General features: G+C 41.4%; 1 protein-coding gene across 1 annotated transcript; it reads left to right on the top strand.

The window, feature by feature from the left end:
- The first annotated feature begins 1,455 nt into the window (after positions 1-1,455).
- On the top strand, positions 1,456-19,097 carry slc18b1 (solute carrier family 18 member B1). Its single transcript, XM_015969485.3, has 14 exons — positions 1,456-1,623; positions 1,784-1,926; positions 12,597-12,692; positions 12,766-12,839; positions 12,923-13,070; positions 16,788-16,944; positions 17,022-17,158; positions 17,238-17,339; positions 17,421-17,512; positions 17,951-18,046; positions 18,129-18,203; positions 18,288-18,381; positions 18,715-18,761; positions 18,895-19,097. The coding sequence occupies exons 1-14, from the start codon at positions 1,593-1,595 to the stop codon at positions 18,947-18,949; spliced, it is 1,347 nt and encodes a 448-aa protein (XP_015824971.1). The 5' UTR covers positions 1,456-1,592; the 3' UTR covers positions 18,950-19,097.
- The last annotated feature ends 488 nt before the right edge of the window (positions 19,098-19,585 follow it).

Raw genomic sequence — 19,585 nt, 5'->3', positions numbered from 1 at the left:
CAGACTCCCTTTCATCACTGGCAATGAGTGAGGATGTAAATATGTAACAGAACAACATTTATTAATGCTAAAAGTTTTGTAACCATTTGTTACAAATCAGTAATTGCATTCTGTCCTCACAGGCTTCAGTAGAAGGAAACATGGCATCCAATGTGGCGTCGCCCAGAGACTTGGGGTGTTTCTCAATGTCAAGGCGCCTGGCCTTGCGAGGCAATGTCTTGTGAGGCCAGGCGCCTTGCTTACAAGGACACTGTCCGTCCTTGGTCAAAGAAAACGGTTAAATGGAACAGACTTGCATCACATGACCGCGGCTTCCATGGCGGTCACGTAACGTCACGTGATGCGGGAGATAACGCTATGTTTTGTACGTATTAGTTTCAATATAAATATATAATGAGACTTTTTAAATTGTGTATATCTTTATTAAATTAAATATTTAAATGAGTTACTACCTGCTAGCCACCAAAGGTGCAACTACTAGGTAACTAACCAACAATAGATAATTTCTTTGGACCTAAAAAAAAACATTTTAAATTAGTTGACTTACTTTTAAACTTGAAAATTGTCCCCGATGTAGCTGCCGGCTTCTGATCCGCCGTCCTTTTGAAAATACTGCGGTGTATTCTGGGTCATTTTTGACCAAGGCTAGGCTACAAGACACCTCTCGTGTATCTTTGCTCAGCTAACGGCTAACAAACGGAGAACACACGCCTCGATACAACATTAACGTTGGAACACGTCTTGGCGGCTCCCGATGACGTATCTCCTAGGAAACCAGGGCGGGGCCAAGACATCAAAGCAATATTCCTTGGCATTGAGAAACACCCTTAGACCCGCTCCTGTGTATTTTAGACCCGATTTTTATGGTTATTTGTTATGAAACTGCCAATATTTTTCAACAACTGGGCATCTTTCATTTACAATATTTCAGTTGATATTTCCAGAGATTAATGGTAAAAACTACACATTGTCACTTTAACAGAACGGATGATTAAACTTTCCCGACATTAATGTTTGAAAAAAAAAACCCGACATAAATAAATAAACAAATAAATACATCAATAAAAACAGACAACAAAGTCATGACGCATATTGGCTTTTTTACCCTTAATTCATTTCCCATGTCAAGGGCCCAGTAGAAGGTATCCCAAGAGCAGCTTGGAGGTTATCAGTTCTTAGTGTAACTTTTTATAAAGCAGATGTGTTCTGTACTGTATAAATGTAAATATTTGTTCCAACAGCACAAGATGTAGAAAGCAACTTTAAAATATTAGTTGACAAAGTTCTTTGTAAAAATCTGGAGTAGCAGTTTGCATTATTTCAATAAGCGACTTCTGTCCCTGGGACTTTTGTTTTGTAGGCCCGCAGCTGGAGAAGACACCGGAAGTTACATCACAAAACGTTTATTTTGAAAGCAGCATTGAGGAAATGGTCACACATAGATTTAATATTATTCGCGGCGGAGTTCCTCGTTCCTGACCAAGTTGCTAACGCTTTTTTGACCGTCTGACAATTTTGAAGTTCTTCTGTTTATTATACAACCAAACGACAAAATTTTCCAACAGGACAATAACTTTTAAGAGTTTAGAAGTATGGACGTGCAAGCTGACGCTCAGCGAACAGGTTAGTGACGTTTCATCCGCCTAATAAATGGGTGAACCTGGAGTTAGTCACTTATTGGTTATTAATTAGAGAGGAAAACAATTTAGCTTTGTTTAAAAGAAAATTTATTTTTGTGATTACTTAATGTTAAATCATTTGTTTCTTTTCCCTTTTCTGTTAGAAATCCCAACTTCAGCCGAATCATCATCAGACCGTCCCAGGAGGATGACTAGAACACAAACTCTCACACTAATATCAATAGCTTCTGTTAACTTCAGCTCAATGATCTGCTACTCGATATTAGGACCTTTTTTTCCAAACGAGGTAAGGAAAAGTCTCAACGTGAACTAAAGCTAAATAAATACAGCTTTGCCCCCAGATTTATTTTTCTTTGTTGTAACTTATCAGTGTGTGTGTGTGTGTAATACTGTTATTACTACAAAAACAGACAACACTCTCAAAGAGCTGTGGTTAAATTGGCTAATCAAAGTATAATGAGATAATAAAATGAGAATATCAGGAGTTTATTTTATTTTATTTTATTTCCAATATTTCTTATTTTGGGATAAAATCTTTACGAGCTTGTTACCATGAAGATGATGGGGCACAACAGGAGGATCTGAGACAAGTGAATGAAAGCAGGGAGGGAGCTGACTGCTAAACAGGGACAGGTGAGTTAATGAGATGCAGGTGAATGTGATCAGTGACTAGGGAGATGAGGGAAGGAGAAGTCCTGACAGAAACTAAAGAAAAAAACGGAACACAATCAAAACAGGATTAATGTAAAGAAACACAGAATTGCATAACCTGGTAACTAAAAAGAGGCAGAAGCTATGACAAAATTAACACAAAGTAATAAAGTAACATGACATAAAATAAAACCAAAAAAACTTTAAAAATACACATCTCCAGCATGTTTGTTTACTCCAGTCATGTTTGACCTGAGCCAATGGTTTGGATTTATCAAAGTGAATTTTGCAGTTTTGAACAACCTCAGTTTGAAGAAATAAAGTTTCTTTCTGGGTAGATGGATAAGCTAATGGCTAGTCCAGGTGGAACCAAAAAAAAGTATATGTCCCAATTGGCTGCTTATGTCATGGCTGATTGGACCGGCTTGGGTTGTGGGTGGGAGGGACGGGGACTGCCCTGAAATGGTTTTGTTCTTATCTAGCTAACCGTTCAATTAATGTCCAGCTTGGGGACTGTACATCTACCTCTCTTCTTCTACCATGGGGTGTGCTGCAGGGCTCTGTCCTTGGGCTGCTTCTGTTTTCACATTTTATCTGTGTTTTTATTGCTCTATATTGATTTTATGATTATTATTTTCTCTATTTGCATGTGAAGCACTTTGATCAGCTCTCATGCTGGATTTTAAATGTACGCTATAATCAATCAATCAATCAATCAGAATTTATTTATAAAGCGCTTTTCAAGCAAAGTGCTACTCAAAGTGCTTTACAAAATGAATGATGATAATGATGATGATGATGATAATGGTAATGATAGCGGCTCATGTTATTTACTGGATACAGGTAGGGGTGTATTCGGTTTGGTTCAGTGTTTTGAAGAGTTCGGTTTGATTAATTTTCGGTATATTATTATTAGATTTATTTATTTATTGGAAATTGGAAATGTAAAATCATCTACAAAACAGGTGTCCTGTGGGGTACCTCAAGGTTCAGTGTTAGGACCCAAGTTATTCACACTTTACATAAATGACATCAATAAAGTAACTAGTCAATTGAATTATATTCTCTTTGCAGATGATACCAATATGTATATCACAGGGAAAGACATAGAACAACTACTGAATATCGTTGGAAGTCAACTAGAAATACTAAAGACCTGGTTTGACAGTAACAAATTATCATGAAATCTAAGCAAAACTAAATACATTATATTTGGAAAACAAAAACTAAAGAATCTTCCTAAATTAATAATAAATGGGGTAGAAATAGAAAGAGTAAATAAAATTAAATTCTTGGGTGTGACAATACACCAAAGGCTGAGTTGGAAGCCGCACATAGAAAATGTAAAAACTAGGATGTCTAAAATTATTGCAGTCTTAAATAAATCGAAACACATTCTAAATGGGAAATCCTTATTACTTTTATACCAATCATTAGTACTTCCTCACATGATGTATTGTTTGGAAGTCTGGGGAAAACTTACAAATCTCAGATAGCACCCATAGTTTTATTACAGAAGAGGGCAATAAGAGTAATTACAAACTCTGATTACCGTGCACCAACACTCTCCCTGTTTATAAAACTAAAAATATTAAAATTTACAGATCTGGTCAAACTCCAAACAGCACAAGTAATCTATAAAGTACAAAATAAAATATTTCCGGACTGTATTCAGAAGCTATTCCAGGTCAAAGAAATTCAGTATGATCTAAGGGGGGAAGGACAATTTGTGAGAGAGAAAGTAAGAACAAATGCTAGGAGTCAGAGTTGTACTGCAGTAGGAGTCAAATTATGGAATAACTTGGACACTGGAATCAGCGCATGTAACACTGTTAAACCATTCAAAAAAATGTACGTCAATAAGATGATGTCATACTACCATAATGACCATATGTGGTCTAGTGTGTCTGATAAATAATGAAAATGTAATGTTCTTGCACAAGTGATAGAATTCAAATTTCAGTTTTGATCTATATCATACATCGATTTATTTCGATTACTGATAGTTTTGTGTAGTTCTGTCTTTAGTTTTGTGTATTTTTCCTCTTGCTGAATTATGTTTGTTGTTGTTCACTATATTTCAATGATGATTAGCATTTTTATTACTTGTATCTTATTTTCATTTTTATCACTACAGTACTTTTATCTTTCTTTGTCATTTTTTCATGATAAGTAATGTGATTGAGTAAATAGGGTAGGCATAAAAAGCTAGGCTTCAGCCTACACCTTTTTGGTTACTATAATTGACATTCTGTTTTATTGTATTCTTTCTTTTTCCTTTTAAATGAAAAAATAAAATAAATTGAAATTGAAATTTAATGTCTGAAGCAGCTCCTATAGTGAGTGAGAAGACCAGGTGTCATCACAGGCTGCTAATCTAGCATGATGTATTTAATTATTTCACAGGTTATTTGCGCCACAGACATATATATGTAGATGCCCCTCGGACTGACGCTGTCTACTGGAGATGTCTTAATGGCCGACCACCATTTTAGATAGATTAGCCCCGAGTGCATTCATTTCTACTGAGCAAGGCGCTTACCCAACTAAAAAACACGTTTTATCAAGCTTTATCACAAAATCAAACTCAAGGTACGGCATGATAATTAAAATATAATCAAATAAAAATATATTTTAATTATAAATTCCTATCTGGTAGGCTCGAAAAGTCACTAGTAATCCCACGTGATCTGTTTTCAATAGTACGCTGGTTGTTGTAACCATAGGCTACACAGAAACGGGCATAATTGCTCACTCTGCATTGATTTTGGAGAGTGAGGAGACCCATCCAACATGGCGGTGACGCTGTTACACTCTCCAGTACCCAATGGGGCGTCTGTGTATTCATGTCTATGATTTGCGCAGCACACTCTCATACAGAAGAGTGTTGTGTTTGACGTGTTTTTATTTCTTAAAAACTCACCTTACACCGCCCAGAGTTTCTTCTTTAAAACTGTTTTAAATAATGAGCGTCCTCCGCACCGTATTTTTCATTTTAAGATGAAAAAATTACATCAGTTGTCACAGCTGAAAAGTTTTCTTATTTATTTAGTTATTTATTTATCTACTTATTCTTAATTCATTTATTTCATTCAAAATAAAAGCAAATAAAACATATAAATAATAAGATATATATATAACAACAAAAAATCTAATTTGAACGAAAAGGAGCAGAATGAAGAAAAACATCTTATAATTTCTGCCCCTTTTCCAGAAGAAATAAAATAAGATTTAATAGATGTAAATTAAATAAAAGTTCAGCAGACATGTTTGTTTACATGTTTGCTGCTGCGTACCTGCACACTGTGAGAGAAGGGCGGGAGAGGCGACACGATGCTCTGTTCAGAGTCTCTACACAGACTCCATTAGAGCAGCTACATTCAACTGGTTTGATCCGCTCTGAAAGACGATCAGAATTTGCAGATTACATTTTTTAAACGGAGACCAGGCGCGTGCAGCCGTCATGCATCTCAACTCAATACAGCGTCCATGCAGAAACTAGCCGAGGAACTTCTATCTGCTGCACTTAAATCACGCAAATATGTGAAAATTTCATTATTTAACAGAACAAAATAAACCGAAACGGTACGCAAGTGGACCGAATCGAACTTCCCTAACCGAAATGGTTCGAATAAGCCCCATGAACCGTTACACCCCTAGATACAAGCCAATCTTAAAACTTCCTGTCATTTAAAAAAATCTAGAAAAATTTGTCCACCCACAGCTAACACAACACCTGGATGACTACAATCTCTGGGACCCTTTTCAATTTGGTTTTCATAATAAATTCAGTACTGAAACAGCACCTTTGACATTGTTGACCATTCAGTACTGGTTGACAAGTTAGCTTCATGGGCTGGGATTTCAGGAACACCACTGTTATGGTTAACTTCCTACCTCCGAGACTGTAGCGTCAGGGTGTGTCATGATAAATTCTCCACTGAAAAATCACAGCTTCCGTGGGGTGTTCCCCAGGGCACCATTCTTGGCCAACTGTTATTTACCATTTACATGCTCCCTCTGGATACTGTCCTAACAAACCATGGGATTAAATACCACCTTTACGCGAATGATTGTCAACTATACCTCTCCCTTAACTTCAGTTCCTCGTCAATCAAACTGCACGACTGCCTTCTAGAGGTCCAAAAGTGGCTGGACTCAAATTTCCTCAAACTCAATCACAACAAAACTGAAGATATTATTTTTAATCCAAAAAAACTCCACCTTGCCTCTATTTCTCTTACCAACTGTGTCACCAACCTCGGCGTGAAACTTGACTCTGACTTGACAATGTCGCCACAAGTCAATGCCATAGTCCGATCATGCTTCTATCATGTTCGCCACATCTCCAGACTCAAGCCAATCCTCAAGAGACAACACCTTGAGTCGGTCATGCACGCCTTCATAACAACTCGCATTGGCTACGTCAACTCCGTCCTAGTTGGCACTAACGACTGCCACCTTAGACGGCTACAATGAGTCCAGTACGCCGCTGCTCGTTTTCTAATTGGCTCTGATCGTCGCTGTCATATCACTTCTATTCTGGCCCGGCTACACTGGATTCCTGTACACTTTCGTATCATGTTCAAGATCTTAACGTTAACCTTAAACACACTCAGTGGTTCGGGACCATCATACATCCGTGATCTGTTGACTGAATACACTCCTCCGCAGCCCCTACGTTCTGCTTCCCAAAAGGTCCTGGTTGTTCCAAAAACATCATACAAAGCATGTGGTGAACGGGCCTTTTCCCACATTTCACCAAAACTTTGGAACACCCTACTACTTCACATTCGGGCTGCCGACTCACTGGTTGACTTCAAATCACGCTTAAAAATGTTTTACTTTAACAAAGCCTTCTGCGCATGACCCGAAACAAACTTTCCGCATCACTCACTATTCTCTGACTGCTCTCACCTCAGCCGACGACTTATTTACTTGTTTTTATCTTCATTTTATCTTGAAACAAAGTTATATATTATATTGTTTTGTTAATCTGTTCACTGATTTCGTTTAAAATTTATTAGCTACTGCTAGGTTCTTGGTTTATTTTCTTTTGATTTGTACAAATTGGGCCCTTTTTAATTCTAACTTGTTATACTTTTCCACCTCCCTTATCTATTTTGTAGAGTGGCCCACTTGGCCTTTGGCCCTCCTGTACAGCACTTTATAAACAGCTGAAACGCTGTGTTTTTAAAAGTGCTTTATAAATAAATAATGGATGGATGATGGATGTTGGTTTCCTTTGTGGGGAGAGCTGAAAAGTGGATGGCCCTTTGTTAAATTCAATTCAAATTCAATTCAAAAATACTTTAATAATCCCAGAGGGAAATTAGAGTTTCAGCACACGTAATTATGAGATTAGACATACATACATAGACACATGACAAGAATTGGTGACTGTGGTCATTCGCAACCCGAGCCGCGCTACCGTAATAGATCAAGAGGGTTTATATGAGGATCGAGTCAGGAGGAGGGAAAAAAGGCACTTCAGAGTTACCCTCATCAGAGAGGGCAGCTTTGCCATGCAAAAAAACACCTCAGATAGATATGCACACAGACTTCAGACATTACACAACATAAGTGTCCACGAGGTGGGGAGGTAGGGTTGGGACTCTTCTCACTTCAGCGCGTGCAGCCGCATGGGGCAACGCTCATCACCTCTGTTTGGACAGGGGAGGTAGATAATGGGTTAAAGGGCATATTGACCCCTAGATACGGTTCCATGGCCTTCACCGGTCACAGTCCCACACAGGCTGGGATAGGGAGAAAGAGTTTCCATAGCGACTGCAGCATTCCACATTTCTTCTGAGGGGGGAGTTTACACTTCAGCTTCACAGGCTCCAAGGGCACCAGATTCAGATAAGAATTGTTTTGGGGACAGACAGAGATACTTTCCTCTTTGCCTTACCCCGGGTTTCCACGGGAGCCGTCAGCAGCACGTTACTGCAGCAGCATGTCTTGCTCGCGTAAACTGCTGCTTGGCCCTTCCCACGAGACGCGAAGCAGCAGGGGAGCAGCTGTCACCGACAGAGCACGAAGTCACATGAGTGACTTCGTCAGTAAACACAACAACAAGCAGGAGAAAACTACAACATGGCTCCAAAATGTTTGTGTTTTATGTTCTGTCTGTTTTATAATCGCCAATACGGACCTGAAAAACAAAGGAGACCGCTAGCTAGGTGATCATTTCTCACGGGGCCGCACAGTTAGTAACCTTTTTTAAAGTAAAGCAACCGGAAGACAGTACGTTCTTTAGTCTGAAAATCTTGGGAGCTTCTCTCCATTTCCGCGTCCAATTTCCTGTCTTTCCTTCCCCAAAAATGTCGAACTTGACCCGTTTCAGAGTCGTCGCGCGTAGAAAATAGAACCGGCGCGTAAAGGCCGTGACATGCTGCTCCTGAGATGCGGCAGACTCGCGCTGCTGACGGCTGCTGTGGAAAAGGTTCTGTTGACCACAGCGGTTCCTATCAGCAGCTATGACGTGCTGCTGCAGTAACGTGCTGCTGACGGCTGCTGTGGAAAGCCAGGGTCAGTGTTCTGTTGGTCTTCAACCCCTCTAGATCCAATAATGGCGTAATTAATCTATCCCAATCCGTGCTGATCCGTCAACTCGCTCCTTGATGGAATCCACCTTCTGTGCCAGAGCCTGAATCTCAGCCAAAGTTCCAAGTTTACAACTCATCTCGACAATTATATGAGTTTGTGCGTTCACAGCGCGATACATTCCATCCCTGAGCTCCGGGATTAAGCCAATATTCCTCGAATGCTTGTTAATTTTGCGGTAAGCCAGGTAACCGCTCAGGCCAAACAGCAGGAATCCTGACACCAAAACGATGAATATCCACACATCTTCGGAATCCTCTACAGACAGTTGAGAAAGGCATATCAGGCTCCACCGTTTCCAGGAGTCCATGATATACCCAGCTGGCTCTGTCCCAGAGGGGCATCTGGGAGCCCCTTCTCCCATTCTCATCGTTGAAAAAATTTTGTCAATCGCATTGAGAGATCAACTGACCAGACCCATTTTTAATAATTTCCAGTTTCCAGAAAAAATGCAGAAAGCGCCGTGCACACAAGACAGGACAAAGAGCCTTGGGATGGCGGTAGAGGAGAAAAAAGCGTATGTACTCTCCAAGAGCCGGAAGATGATAAAGACCAAGTTCACTCGTTTTTTAACACATTTGCTGTGGTTTGTAGCATACATTAATTCCTTGTGAGTCAATCTCTATGGGAAAAAGCTGTAGTGCTCCTGTTTCAGGAAGCAGAAGTTAGCCATAAGAGTGGGGTTTAGGAAACAGCAGGATTTGGAGTCTTATATTTTGATATTTGGACATCTTGCCTCTGATTGGCTAACAGCAACGCAACTCTACCAGTGACTCCATTTGCTTTGCAAAATTGATGTTTTATCTCCACGAATAACAGGTGGTGGAGCATGTCCTGGGTATTCCTTTGGGTCTCCTCCCAGTTGGACATGCCCGGAAAATCTCACCAGGGAGGTGTTCAGGAGGCATCCTAACTAGATGCCTGAGCCACCTCAACTGGTTCCTCTTAATGATCTATGCTCTCTCCTGGTCGCTAAATCAACAACAGCCTTCCCCAGTCGCAAGCCAAGATAGGTGAGGCCATGAAAGTAAATTTTCAATGACTGGCTTTTCTAATCCAAGCGATTAGAAGACTATTTTCACTCTCAGCCTACATGGTAAACTCAGAGTGACCAATCACAGGGCTGGGCTGCCAACTCTCACACATTGAGCGTGAGACACACATATGTCCCTCTTCTCACTGTCACATGACACCTCCAATATCTCACGCTGAAGAATACCCAACCCCCCCACTCTCATGCAAATTTAATGGAGGCAAAACTGTTCACGTACCCCCCCCCCCCCCCCCCCAACCCCCACTGCTCTTACCCATTGAAAAGTTAAAAGGTTGGCAGCCCTGCATTCACATTTAAAAAATAACAAGTCAAGACTTTTCCATCTGAATTTGCTCTTTAAGGGATCAGAGGATTTCCAGAATGAGACCCAGCACTATGTTTGGCCTGTTGTAAGTGAGAGTTGGACTCTACCTAAATGTGTTGATGTAGATTCTGTCATCCAGGTCATGATAATCTTGAGTGTTTAATTGAAAAAAATCTGGACTTTTCTTGGTATCTTGAAAATGATTCGCTAGAACTTTCCTTGTCACTGGTTATCTTACAGAGTTCCTCTCGGACACCCAGGGGGGACTCTTGAGTAGAGCCACTGCTCCTCCATGTTGGGGATTTGGACAAGATGCTTCTGGATCAGGGAAAGGTTTTGAGGTAGGAGACCCTGTATTCACATTCTGGAGGGATAGGCTGTCTGTGAATACCTTAGGATCCCACTTGAAGAGCTGGTGGAGCGGCTTGGGAGAGAACAGTCAGGGATTCTCTGTTCCTTGGACCCAGAGAAAAGAAATAATCAAGACAAGAAAACCAAATTTAGTTAAAAAATAAGTTCATATTTAGTAAATTTTAATCACATGAACTGCTGTTAAACTTTTGAGATTGGAGTTGTTTAAAATGGCAGTAATCCACTTTGGTCTTAACCCTAGTCAGACTAGCCATGAGCTTATCAATCTGTTCAGACCTAATCTCTGTTTTTTAAACTGAGGTCATTTAAATGGCTGTTTGCAATCAGTAAGAAATTAATTCTTTACACACGATCACACTTCAAAACACATGAACTGTCTCTTTAAATATGTGCCACAGGATTTTAATAATCTGGATTTGTGACATGGGGTGGTGGTCCCCATCTTTAAGAAGGGTGACCTGAGGGTGTGTTCCAACTATAGGGGGATCGCACTCCTCAGCCTCCCTGGAAAGGTCTACTCCAAGGTACTGGAGAGGAGGGTCCGATCGATAGTTGAATCTCAGATTGAGGAGGAGCAATGTGGTTTTCGTCCTGGCCGTGGAACTGTGGACCAGCTCTATACCCTTGCAAGGGTGATGGAGGGGGCATGGGAGTTTGCCCAACCAATCCACATGTGTTTTGTGGATTTGGAGAAGGCTTATGACCGTGTCCCCAGGGGCACCCTGTGGGGGACGCTCCAGGAGTATGGGGTGGGTGGCTTTCTGTTAAGGGCCATTCAGTCCCTTTACCAGAGGAGCGTGAGTTTGGTCCGCATAGCCGGTAGTAAGTCGGACCTGTTTCCGGTGAGGGTTGGACTCCGCCAGGGCTGCCCTTTGTCATCGGTTCTGTTCATTACCTTTATGGACAGAATTTCTAGGCGCAGCCGTGGTGTGGAGTGTGTCGAGTTTGGTGGCAGGAGAATCTCGTCTCTGCTTTTTGCGGATGATGTGGTCCTCCTAGCTTCATCCAGCTCTGACCTTCAGCTCTTGCTGGGTAGGTTCGCGGTCAAGTGTGAAGCGGCTGGGATGAGGATCAGCACCTCCAAATCTGAGACCATGGTTCTCGACCGGAAAAGGGTGGCTTGCCAACTCCGGGTCGGGGGAGAGGTCCTACCTCAAGTGGAGGAGTTTTAAGTATCTCGGGGTCTTGTTCACGAGTGAGGGTAGGAGGGATCGGGAGATCGACAGGCAGATTGGTTCGGCGTCTGCAGTGATGCGGACGCTGAGCCGATCTGTTGTGGTGAAGAGGGAGTTGAGCCAGAAAGCCAGGCTCTCGATTTACCGGTCGATCTACGTCCCAATCCTCACCTATGGTCATGAGCTTTGAGTAATGACCGAAAGAACGAGATCACGGATACAAGCGGCCAAAATGAGTTTCCTCCGTAGGGTGGCCGGGCTCAGCCTTAGAGATAGGGTGAGGAGCTCGGACATTCGGGAGGGACTCGGAGTAGAACCACTGCTCCTCCGGATCGAAAGGAGCCAGTTGAGGTGGTTTGGGCATCTAGTCAGGATGCCTCCCTGGGGAGGTGTTTCGGGCATGTCCTGTCGGCAGGAGGCCCCCGGGTCGACCCAGGACACGTTGGAGAGGTTACATCTCCAATCTGGTCCGGGAAAGCCTTGGGGTCCTGCCGGAGGAGCTGGTGGAGGTGGCCGGGGAGAGGACGGTCTGGAGCTCCCTAGTTGGGATGCTGCCCCCACGACCCGGACCCGGATAAGCGGAGGAAGACGACGACGATTTTTGATATTTTTATTAGCCACAGTGAAATATTTGATATGCACCAGCAGACAGACTATTTTTTATTGTTTAAACAGATATACTTTATAGAATTGACTTTAAGTTATGTTCCCCCCCCCCCCCCCCTGTATTTTGTGAAGTATCAGGTTAGGTGTAACATAGCAGAGATAAACTGATTATGTGAATTTTCCCACAGGCTGTAAAGAAAGGAGCCAGCCAGACTGTGGTTGGGCTAATATTTGGGTCCTATGCTGTCTGCAATTTAATTGGCTCTTTAATAATGGGAAAATATGTAAGTATATGTAAGGTATTCTATCCATTATCACTTTGCATTATGTAATGCCGAGCTGTCATTGTTTTTGTAGATAGTCCAAATTGGTGCCAAGTTCATGCTAATTGCAGGTCTTTTTGTGTCATCAGTCTGCACCATTACGTTTGGGTGAGAAACCATTTGTGAGTTCATTCCAAGTAGATGCAGTTTCTGATTCTTGCTGCAAACATTTCTGTTCTATTTGTGCTCAGGTTACTTGATCGTGCTCCTGCAGGAGCTGCCTTCATCACTCTGTGCTTTATAGTGAGGTCCATCGACGCTTTGGGCTTTGCTGCTGCCATGACCTCGTCTTTTGCCATGACAGCAAAAATATTCCCAAACAATGTGGCAACTGTTTTGGTGAGAGCAGACTCCCCTTGTCTTCCTGGCATGCTGCAGCTGTTGAGATATTGAAATCACGAGAAAGCATAAAAAACATGCTGTAGTTTGAGTTGTTATGCTTATGTCTCTTCCATAGCAAAATAAAGTACATAAATATAATTTTACTTACTGATAAGAAGAAGCAGAAACGGCTTGGATGGTCTGTTACTAACCACAGCTCGCCCTTTAGTCCAACTAATCCCATGATTAACATCCAAACACACACAGACAAAACTAAAGTTCAGAGAGTCGAAATGGCCGAACATCTATCAACGTGAGGCCGAGGCGTTTCTCTGAATTGGATGCTCATTAATTATTCAGATTTTCAAGCAATAAATTCCACTTGAACAGAAGAGTTACAAAAAAATTCACCCCAGTTCATGAGTGTAAACTAAATCTATTAAACTTAAAATGGTTTTTGGAACCAGGCTGTAAACATGTTTATCTCTGCTGTGAAATGGATATTTTTACCATGGGAGTCAATGAGGATTTGCTCTCTTCTGCTGCCAGACCCTAGTGGATGAGGGTGAAACTGCAACTTTTGTCACTTCCTTTTTGGCCTCATGTTTGCTTTAGAATTATGGGGGCTTGGTCCAAACGTCTTTAGTTGTCTGTGACTTCAGATGATGTTTTTGTTTTTGGGACTCTGGTAGTTTGTCTTGAAGTTGAAGTTTTAGCGGCCGGCTGTTTCTCCTTCTCTGATATTATTGAGCCACAAACCTCCCACATTAGTGGTGTTCTGTTGCTAAATATGCGTAATTCATTCATTCATTTCATTTATTTATTTATAAAGCACTTTAAAACACCCAGCACAGGAACAAAGTGCTGTACAGAAAATACATTAAAACAATAGAATAAACAGAAAGCAGCAAAGAGAAATAAATAAAACACATGAGACATCAAATTAAAACAGCCCAATAATAAGAATAAAAACTAGTTAAAAACAGCATTGAAACACCCAAAAACAGCTAAAATAAGTCAAAACTAAAAATAGCAACCAACATCTCACAAGGTGACAAAAGCAAGGGTAAAGAGGTGTGTTTTCAAGAGAGACTTAAAAACAGGTAAGGAACTGGCCTGTCTTATCTCTAAAGGAAGCTCATTCCACAGTTTAGGAGCTGCTACAGCAAAGGCGCGATCTCCTCTAAGTTTACGCCCAGTCCTGGGTACATTCAGGAGCAGCTGATCAGCTGACCTGAGAGAGCGGGAGGGTGTGTAAGGCTGTAACAGGACAGAGAGATAAGAAGGTGCAAGGCCATGGAGACATTTAAAAGCAAACAAAATAATTTTAAAATGAATCCTAAAAGAAATGGGCAGCCAGTGAAGTGAAGCTAAAACAGGGGAAATGTGCTCAAACTTTGGAGTGCCAGTTAAAAGACGGGCTGCGGCATTTTGCACCCTCTGCGTTACAGTAATCCAGCCGAGTGGTAACAAAGGCGTGGATCACTGTCTCGAAGTGCTGCCGTGAAAGAATTGGCTTTATTTTCGCCAGCTGCCTGAGGTGAAAGAAGCTAGATTTTACCACCGTCCTAATCTGATGTTCAAACGTCAGATCACAGTCCACTTTGACCCCCAGGTTTGTGACAGTTGGCTTAACAAACTGGGCCAGGGAATCAACATACACATTGGGGGTCTCAGTAGGACTACCAAAAATCATCACCTCAGTCTTTTTATCATTGAATTTTAAAAAGTTAATAGACATCCAAGTAATGAGTGAAGGAACAAGGGAAGTGCGGCGGTTCGACGAGACCAACAACAAACGTGTTATTGGCGGAGGTTTTGACATATGTGAGAACAACTTTATTAATATTTTTCATTAGTTTTTTTTCTCTCTACAGTATATTTATAGCTTGAAGGTTGTTAAGATGCATGAAATGTTTAAGCAAATTTATTTTTTCAAATTTGTCATTGCAGCTTTAATTGTAATTAGTTACACTTTTAGGAAAGTTGAGTTAATTTTCAGTCTGACCTGATTACTTCCAGACCCGTAGAGCTAAGTAATAAATAAACTAAGTAGCCTAGGCTAAAAGATCTCAAAAAGCAACGCCTCATGATAAATAACTTTGTGAGCAAAAGAACCTAAAACTGAATCTGAAGCACTGCAGGCATCACCCAGTTAGAGGTTGGAGGTCAATAATGAAAAGGGGGGTGGGGGTGGGGTGGGGGGTAATGGGGCATGGCCTCCATGATAGAGTTTCAAAGGAAAAACCTTTGCTGAACCAAAACATGACAGTCGTCTCACATTTACCCAAGAAACACCACAGTTAGCTTTTAGGAAAATATTCTGTGGACTGACTATGTTCATGTCCTGGAATAAAGCAAATGCTGTATTTCAGAACAAGAACGTCATGGCAACAGTGAAACACAGTGGAGGTAATGTGATGGTCCTGACTGCTTTGCTGCTTTTAGACCAGGACCATGTACTGGAACCAGGACTTCTCTAGCATATAATCGTCGTCGTCGTCTTCCTCCGCTTATCCGGGTCCGGGTCGCGGGGGCAGCATCCCAACTAGGGAGCTCCAGACTGTCCTCTCCCCGGCCTTCTTCACCAGCTCCTCCGGCAAGACCCCAAGGCGTTCCCAGACCAGATTGGAGATGTAAGCTCTCCAACGCGTCCTGGGTCGACCCGGGGGCCTCCTGCCGGCAGGACATGCCCGAAACACCTCCCCAGGGAGGCGTCCAGGAGGCATCCTGACCAGATGCCCAAACCACCTCAACTGACTCCTTTTGATCCGGAGGAGCAGCGGTTCTACTCTGAGTCCCTCCCGAATGTCCGAGCTCCTCACCCTGTCTCTAAGGCTGAGCCCGGCCACCCTACGGAGGAAACTCATTCTGGCCGCTTGTATTCGCGATCTCGTTCTTTCGGTCATTACTCAAAGATGAGGATCAGCACCTCCAAATCTGAGACCATGGTTCTCGACCGGAAAAGGGTGGCTTGCCAACTCCGGGTCGGGGGAGAGGTCCTACCTCAAGTGGAGGAGTTTTAAGTATCTCGGGGTCTTGTTCACGAGTGAGGGTAGGAGGGATCGGGAGATCGACAGGCGGATTGGTTCAGCGTCTGCAGTGATGCGGACGCTGAGCCGATCTGTCGTGGGGAAGAGGGAGTTGAGCCAGAAAGCCAGGCTCTCGATTTACTGGTCGATCTACGTCCCAATCCTCACCTATGGTCATGAGCTTTGGGTAATGACGAGATCGCGGATACAAGCGGCCAAAATGAGTTTCCTCCGTAGGGTGGCCGGGCTCAGCCTTAGAGATAGGGTGAGGAGCTCGGACATTCGGGAGGGACTCGGAGTAGCATATAATCCTGAAGGAGAATATCTGACATTTAACATTAACAGGCTGGTCATGATGCAAAACCCTCCAATGTGGCTGAATTATAATATTTCTGAGACAGTAGTCCTCCACAGTGATGCAAGACACTCTTATCACGCCATTACCTTTACTACAGCTGCTGCTGTCAAGCATTTCACAATCAGTAAGTTTTCCTCACAGGGCCAGGTTGTGGAACAATCCCCCCCCCCCCCCCCCCCCCCCAAAAAATCAAGTCGTCATTTGAAAACTTTTTACACAGGTTATATCTGATTCTGAAACTTGTTTGATGAACACTTAAGTATGACAGAAAAGTAAAATCAATGAGTCTGTAAGGGGAAAATACCTTTTTACAGCAATAACACACACATGTATCTACATTTTTAGGGAAGTCTGGAGATTTTCACCGGACTCGGGCTGATTCTGGGCCCGCCGGTGGGAGGATGGTTCTACCACTCTTTTGGATATGAAGTCCCTTTTATGCTTCTGGGATTTTTGCTTCTGATCATGGTTCCTTTCAACATTTACGTGCTGCCATCCATCGGTACGAGTTTCTTATAGTTTTCCTCTGATTCATCTGTTGTCCTCTGATTCTGATGGTTGTTTTTGTGCTCCACTTAGAGGCGGATCCATCCAAAGATTCCTTCCTTCGGCTTCTCTCACATGTCAGAGTCGTTCTGATTTGCTTTGTAATTTTTACGCTCAGCGCAGGTCTGGGCTTCATTGATGCCACCCTGTCACTGTTTGCAATGAAGACCGTAAGATTCTGTTTTATTATAAACTCAATTCACTGTTGATTTATTGATCATTTGATGATATTTTGAATTATTGTTGTAGTTTAATCTCTCTTCTGGCTACGTGGGGCTCATCATGCTGGGCTTGTCCTTACCGTATTGTCTGGCGTCCCCTCTGATTGGCTACTTCACAGATAAATATCCTGTGAGTTTTAAAGCAACTAAAACAATTACATATCAGAAATGAGAGTATTTTGTTTTACCTTTAAGTCTTGATGCCCATCAGGTCTCCAGAAATGGATTTACAGTGACAGGGGGCATCATCACCGCTGCTGGGTTCTTCCTGCTTGGCCCCGCCCCTTTTCTTCATATCTCAAGGTTTATTACTTTACCGCTGTAGACCGCTTAGAAACGTATTTTAGTCTTAGTTCAGTTCATTAAAACATGATCTTAACTGGAAAAAAAATACCATAACAAACAAACAAACAAATAATATATTTAAAACATACCAGATGAAATTTAAGTTAAACTTAAAGAATGAAAATTGAGTGCATCATGAGTGAATTTCTCATTTAAAATAATTTCAGTTCTGTCTTCCACAAATAATAAAAACATAAGTTTAAAGTGAATTACTTCATTTACTGATAACTGTTGTCCTCTACACTTGTTAAGTCTAAAACTAACAATTATAAACGGAGGGAACAACGTTCAGTTCTAATTTAAAGGTAAAATGTTTAGTGTTTTTGTGCTCATGTTGCTCAGATTAACGGCACTCTTCTGTTTTTCTCTCCTTTGTGGCCGTTTTTCCATGTGAAGCCAGCTGTGGTTGATGATCATCACGCTTGGTCTAATCGGGTTTTCGCTGGGAATGACGGCCATTCCCACATTCCCTGAGATCATCAAATATGCACAGTGAGTGTCTAATCATTATTTCCCATTTGTGACGCGTCTTTCTTTACAGAAATAAACTCCAGTTTTTTATTTCATTTTGGAGGGAACAAGGATTTGAAGAAGGACTGAGCACTCTTGGAATGGTGTCTGGGTTGTTCGGTGCGTTTTGGTCCCTCGGGTGAGTTCAGAAGCCTTTAATGTGCTGACCTTTGAACTTTGTATTACTTTAATTTGTGCCTTAATGAGAACTTTTGTTTTTAAGGATGTTTTATGGGCCGATTGTAGGAGGCCTTATTACACAAAATCTGAACTTTGAGTGGGGAGCCACAGTTCAGGGAGGCATGACGTTTCTGGCTGTGAGTCTCAGTTATTATGATGAAAGTATTTAACCATTTAAAAACAATAAAACAAATAATATATATTCTTCTTCTAGAACAGGATTAGTACTTTCTTTTACACATCTTCTACATGTTGGGAAAGTTTCATAATTTAATCTATTTATAAAATATTATACATACATACATATATATATCATAACCACATGTAGTACTTATATCCTCCACCAGAGGGTAGAATATGTGCAGTGGAAAGTACTAATCCTGTTAAAGAGGACGCAGCCTTAAAATAAGTGTTTATATATATATATATTTGTGTTTCCTTATAACCTAAAGATATGAAACTGTTTACAGGCCTTTCTTCTCATGGTTCACTCCTTCTGTCAGCGAAGACGACAAAGGTAAACCTAAATTGGATTTTAGTCCTAATTTATCAGCTTCTCACATATTAACACAGTCTTTGTACATCTCAATAATCTGTACATCAAACGGGTTTAATTTGTGAGCATGATCTATGTAAACTTTTATTTTTAGTGCACGAGAAGACAGTCAACCAACTAATGAAAGCACTCCTCTACTGACCGGATGAAGGCCTCAGACAGCTACACATGGAACCAGATTTTTGCTGTTTGACTTTAGGAAATATTTAATCTATATTCTTGCAGCTGACGTCTAATGTTATTTTTACCAAGTGTTTATCTGCGGTGCTGCTTGAATCGATAGACAGAGCATCTGTTGCATTAAGTTAAAAACTAATCAATAGTCCTTATCAGAACCAAACTCTGCCATTTTGTACTTAGACCCGTCTTGTGTTAATGATCTTAAAGTTCTAGAACACACGACTTGGACTTCAAACCCGAGTGAGCCGTGTCGGGATCTGCTCAAACATTCCTGGGCATGTAAAGGAAATAAAACACACTAGCTTAGAAAATATTTATTATACAGGTCATACTGGCACTGAGTTAGATGTTGTGTTATGAGTCATGAATTCTTTATGAAAATGTAAAAAAATAATAAAAAAATTAGGGCAGCAATGCTATTTATTTGCTCCACTGTTAGAAAAAACACCTCAAAATATCAATTTAATTTCCAATTACTCACCAAAACAAGACATTTACTCAAAGGTAGTGTTTTATAGACAGAATAAAACGTGCTCTTATATCCAAACTATATCTTCTACTTATTAGAGAAATAAACATGTAAAACGTGCGTTCCTGGCCATAAA

This window comes from Nothobranchius furzeri, chromosome 18 (genome assembly GCF_043380555.1).
Source record: "Nothobranchius furzeri strain GRZ-AD chromosome 18, NfurGRZ-RIMD1, whole genome shotgun sequence".
Taxonomy (NCBI): domain Eukaryota; kingdom Metazoa; phylum Chordata; class Actinopteri; order Cyprinodontiformes; family Nothobranchiidae; genus Nothobranchius; species Nothobranchius furzeri.
The sequence above is the reverse complement of the archived record's forward strand: the minus strand, read 5'-3'. Positions and strand labels throughout refer to the sequence as shown.

What these genes read in the sequence shown, in the direction of transcription:
- slc18b1 (XM_015969485.3), top strand. Translation starts at nt 1,593, where the DNA reads ATGGACGTGCAAGCTGACGCTCAGCGAACAG. An exon ending in CTTTAATAATGGGAAAATAT is followed by an intron (nt 12,693 to 12,765) that starts GTAAGTATATGT and finishes TTGTTTTTGTAG; the next exon opens with ATAGTCCAAATTGGTGCCAA. An exon ending in ACTTCACAGATAAATATCCT is followed by an intron (nt 17,340 to 17,420) that starts GTGAGTTTTAAA and finishes GATGCCCATCAG; the next exon opens with GTCTCCAGAAATGGATTTAC.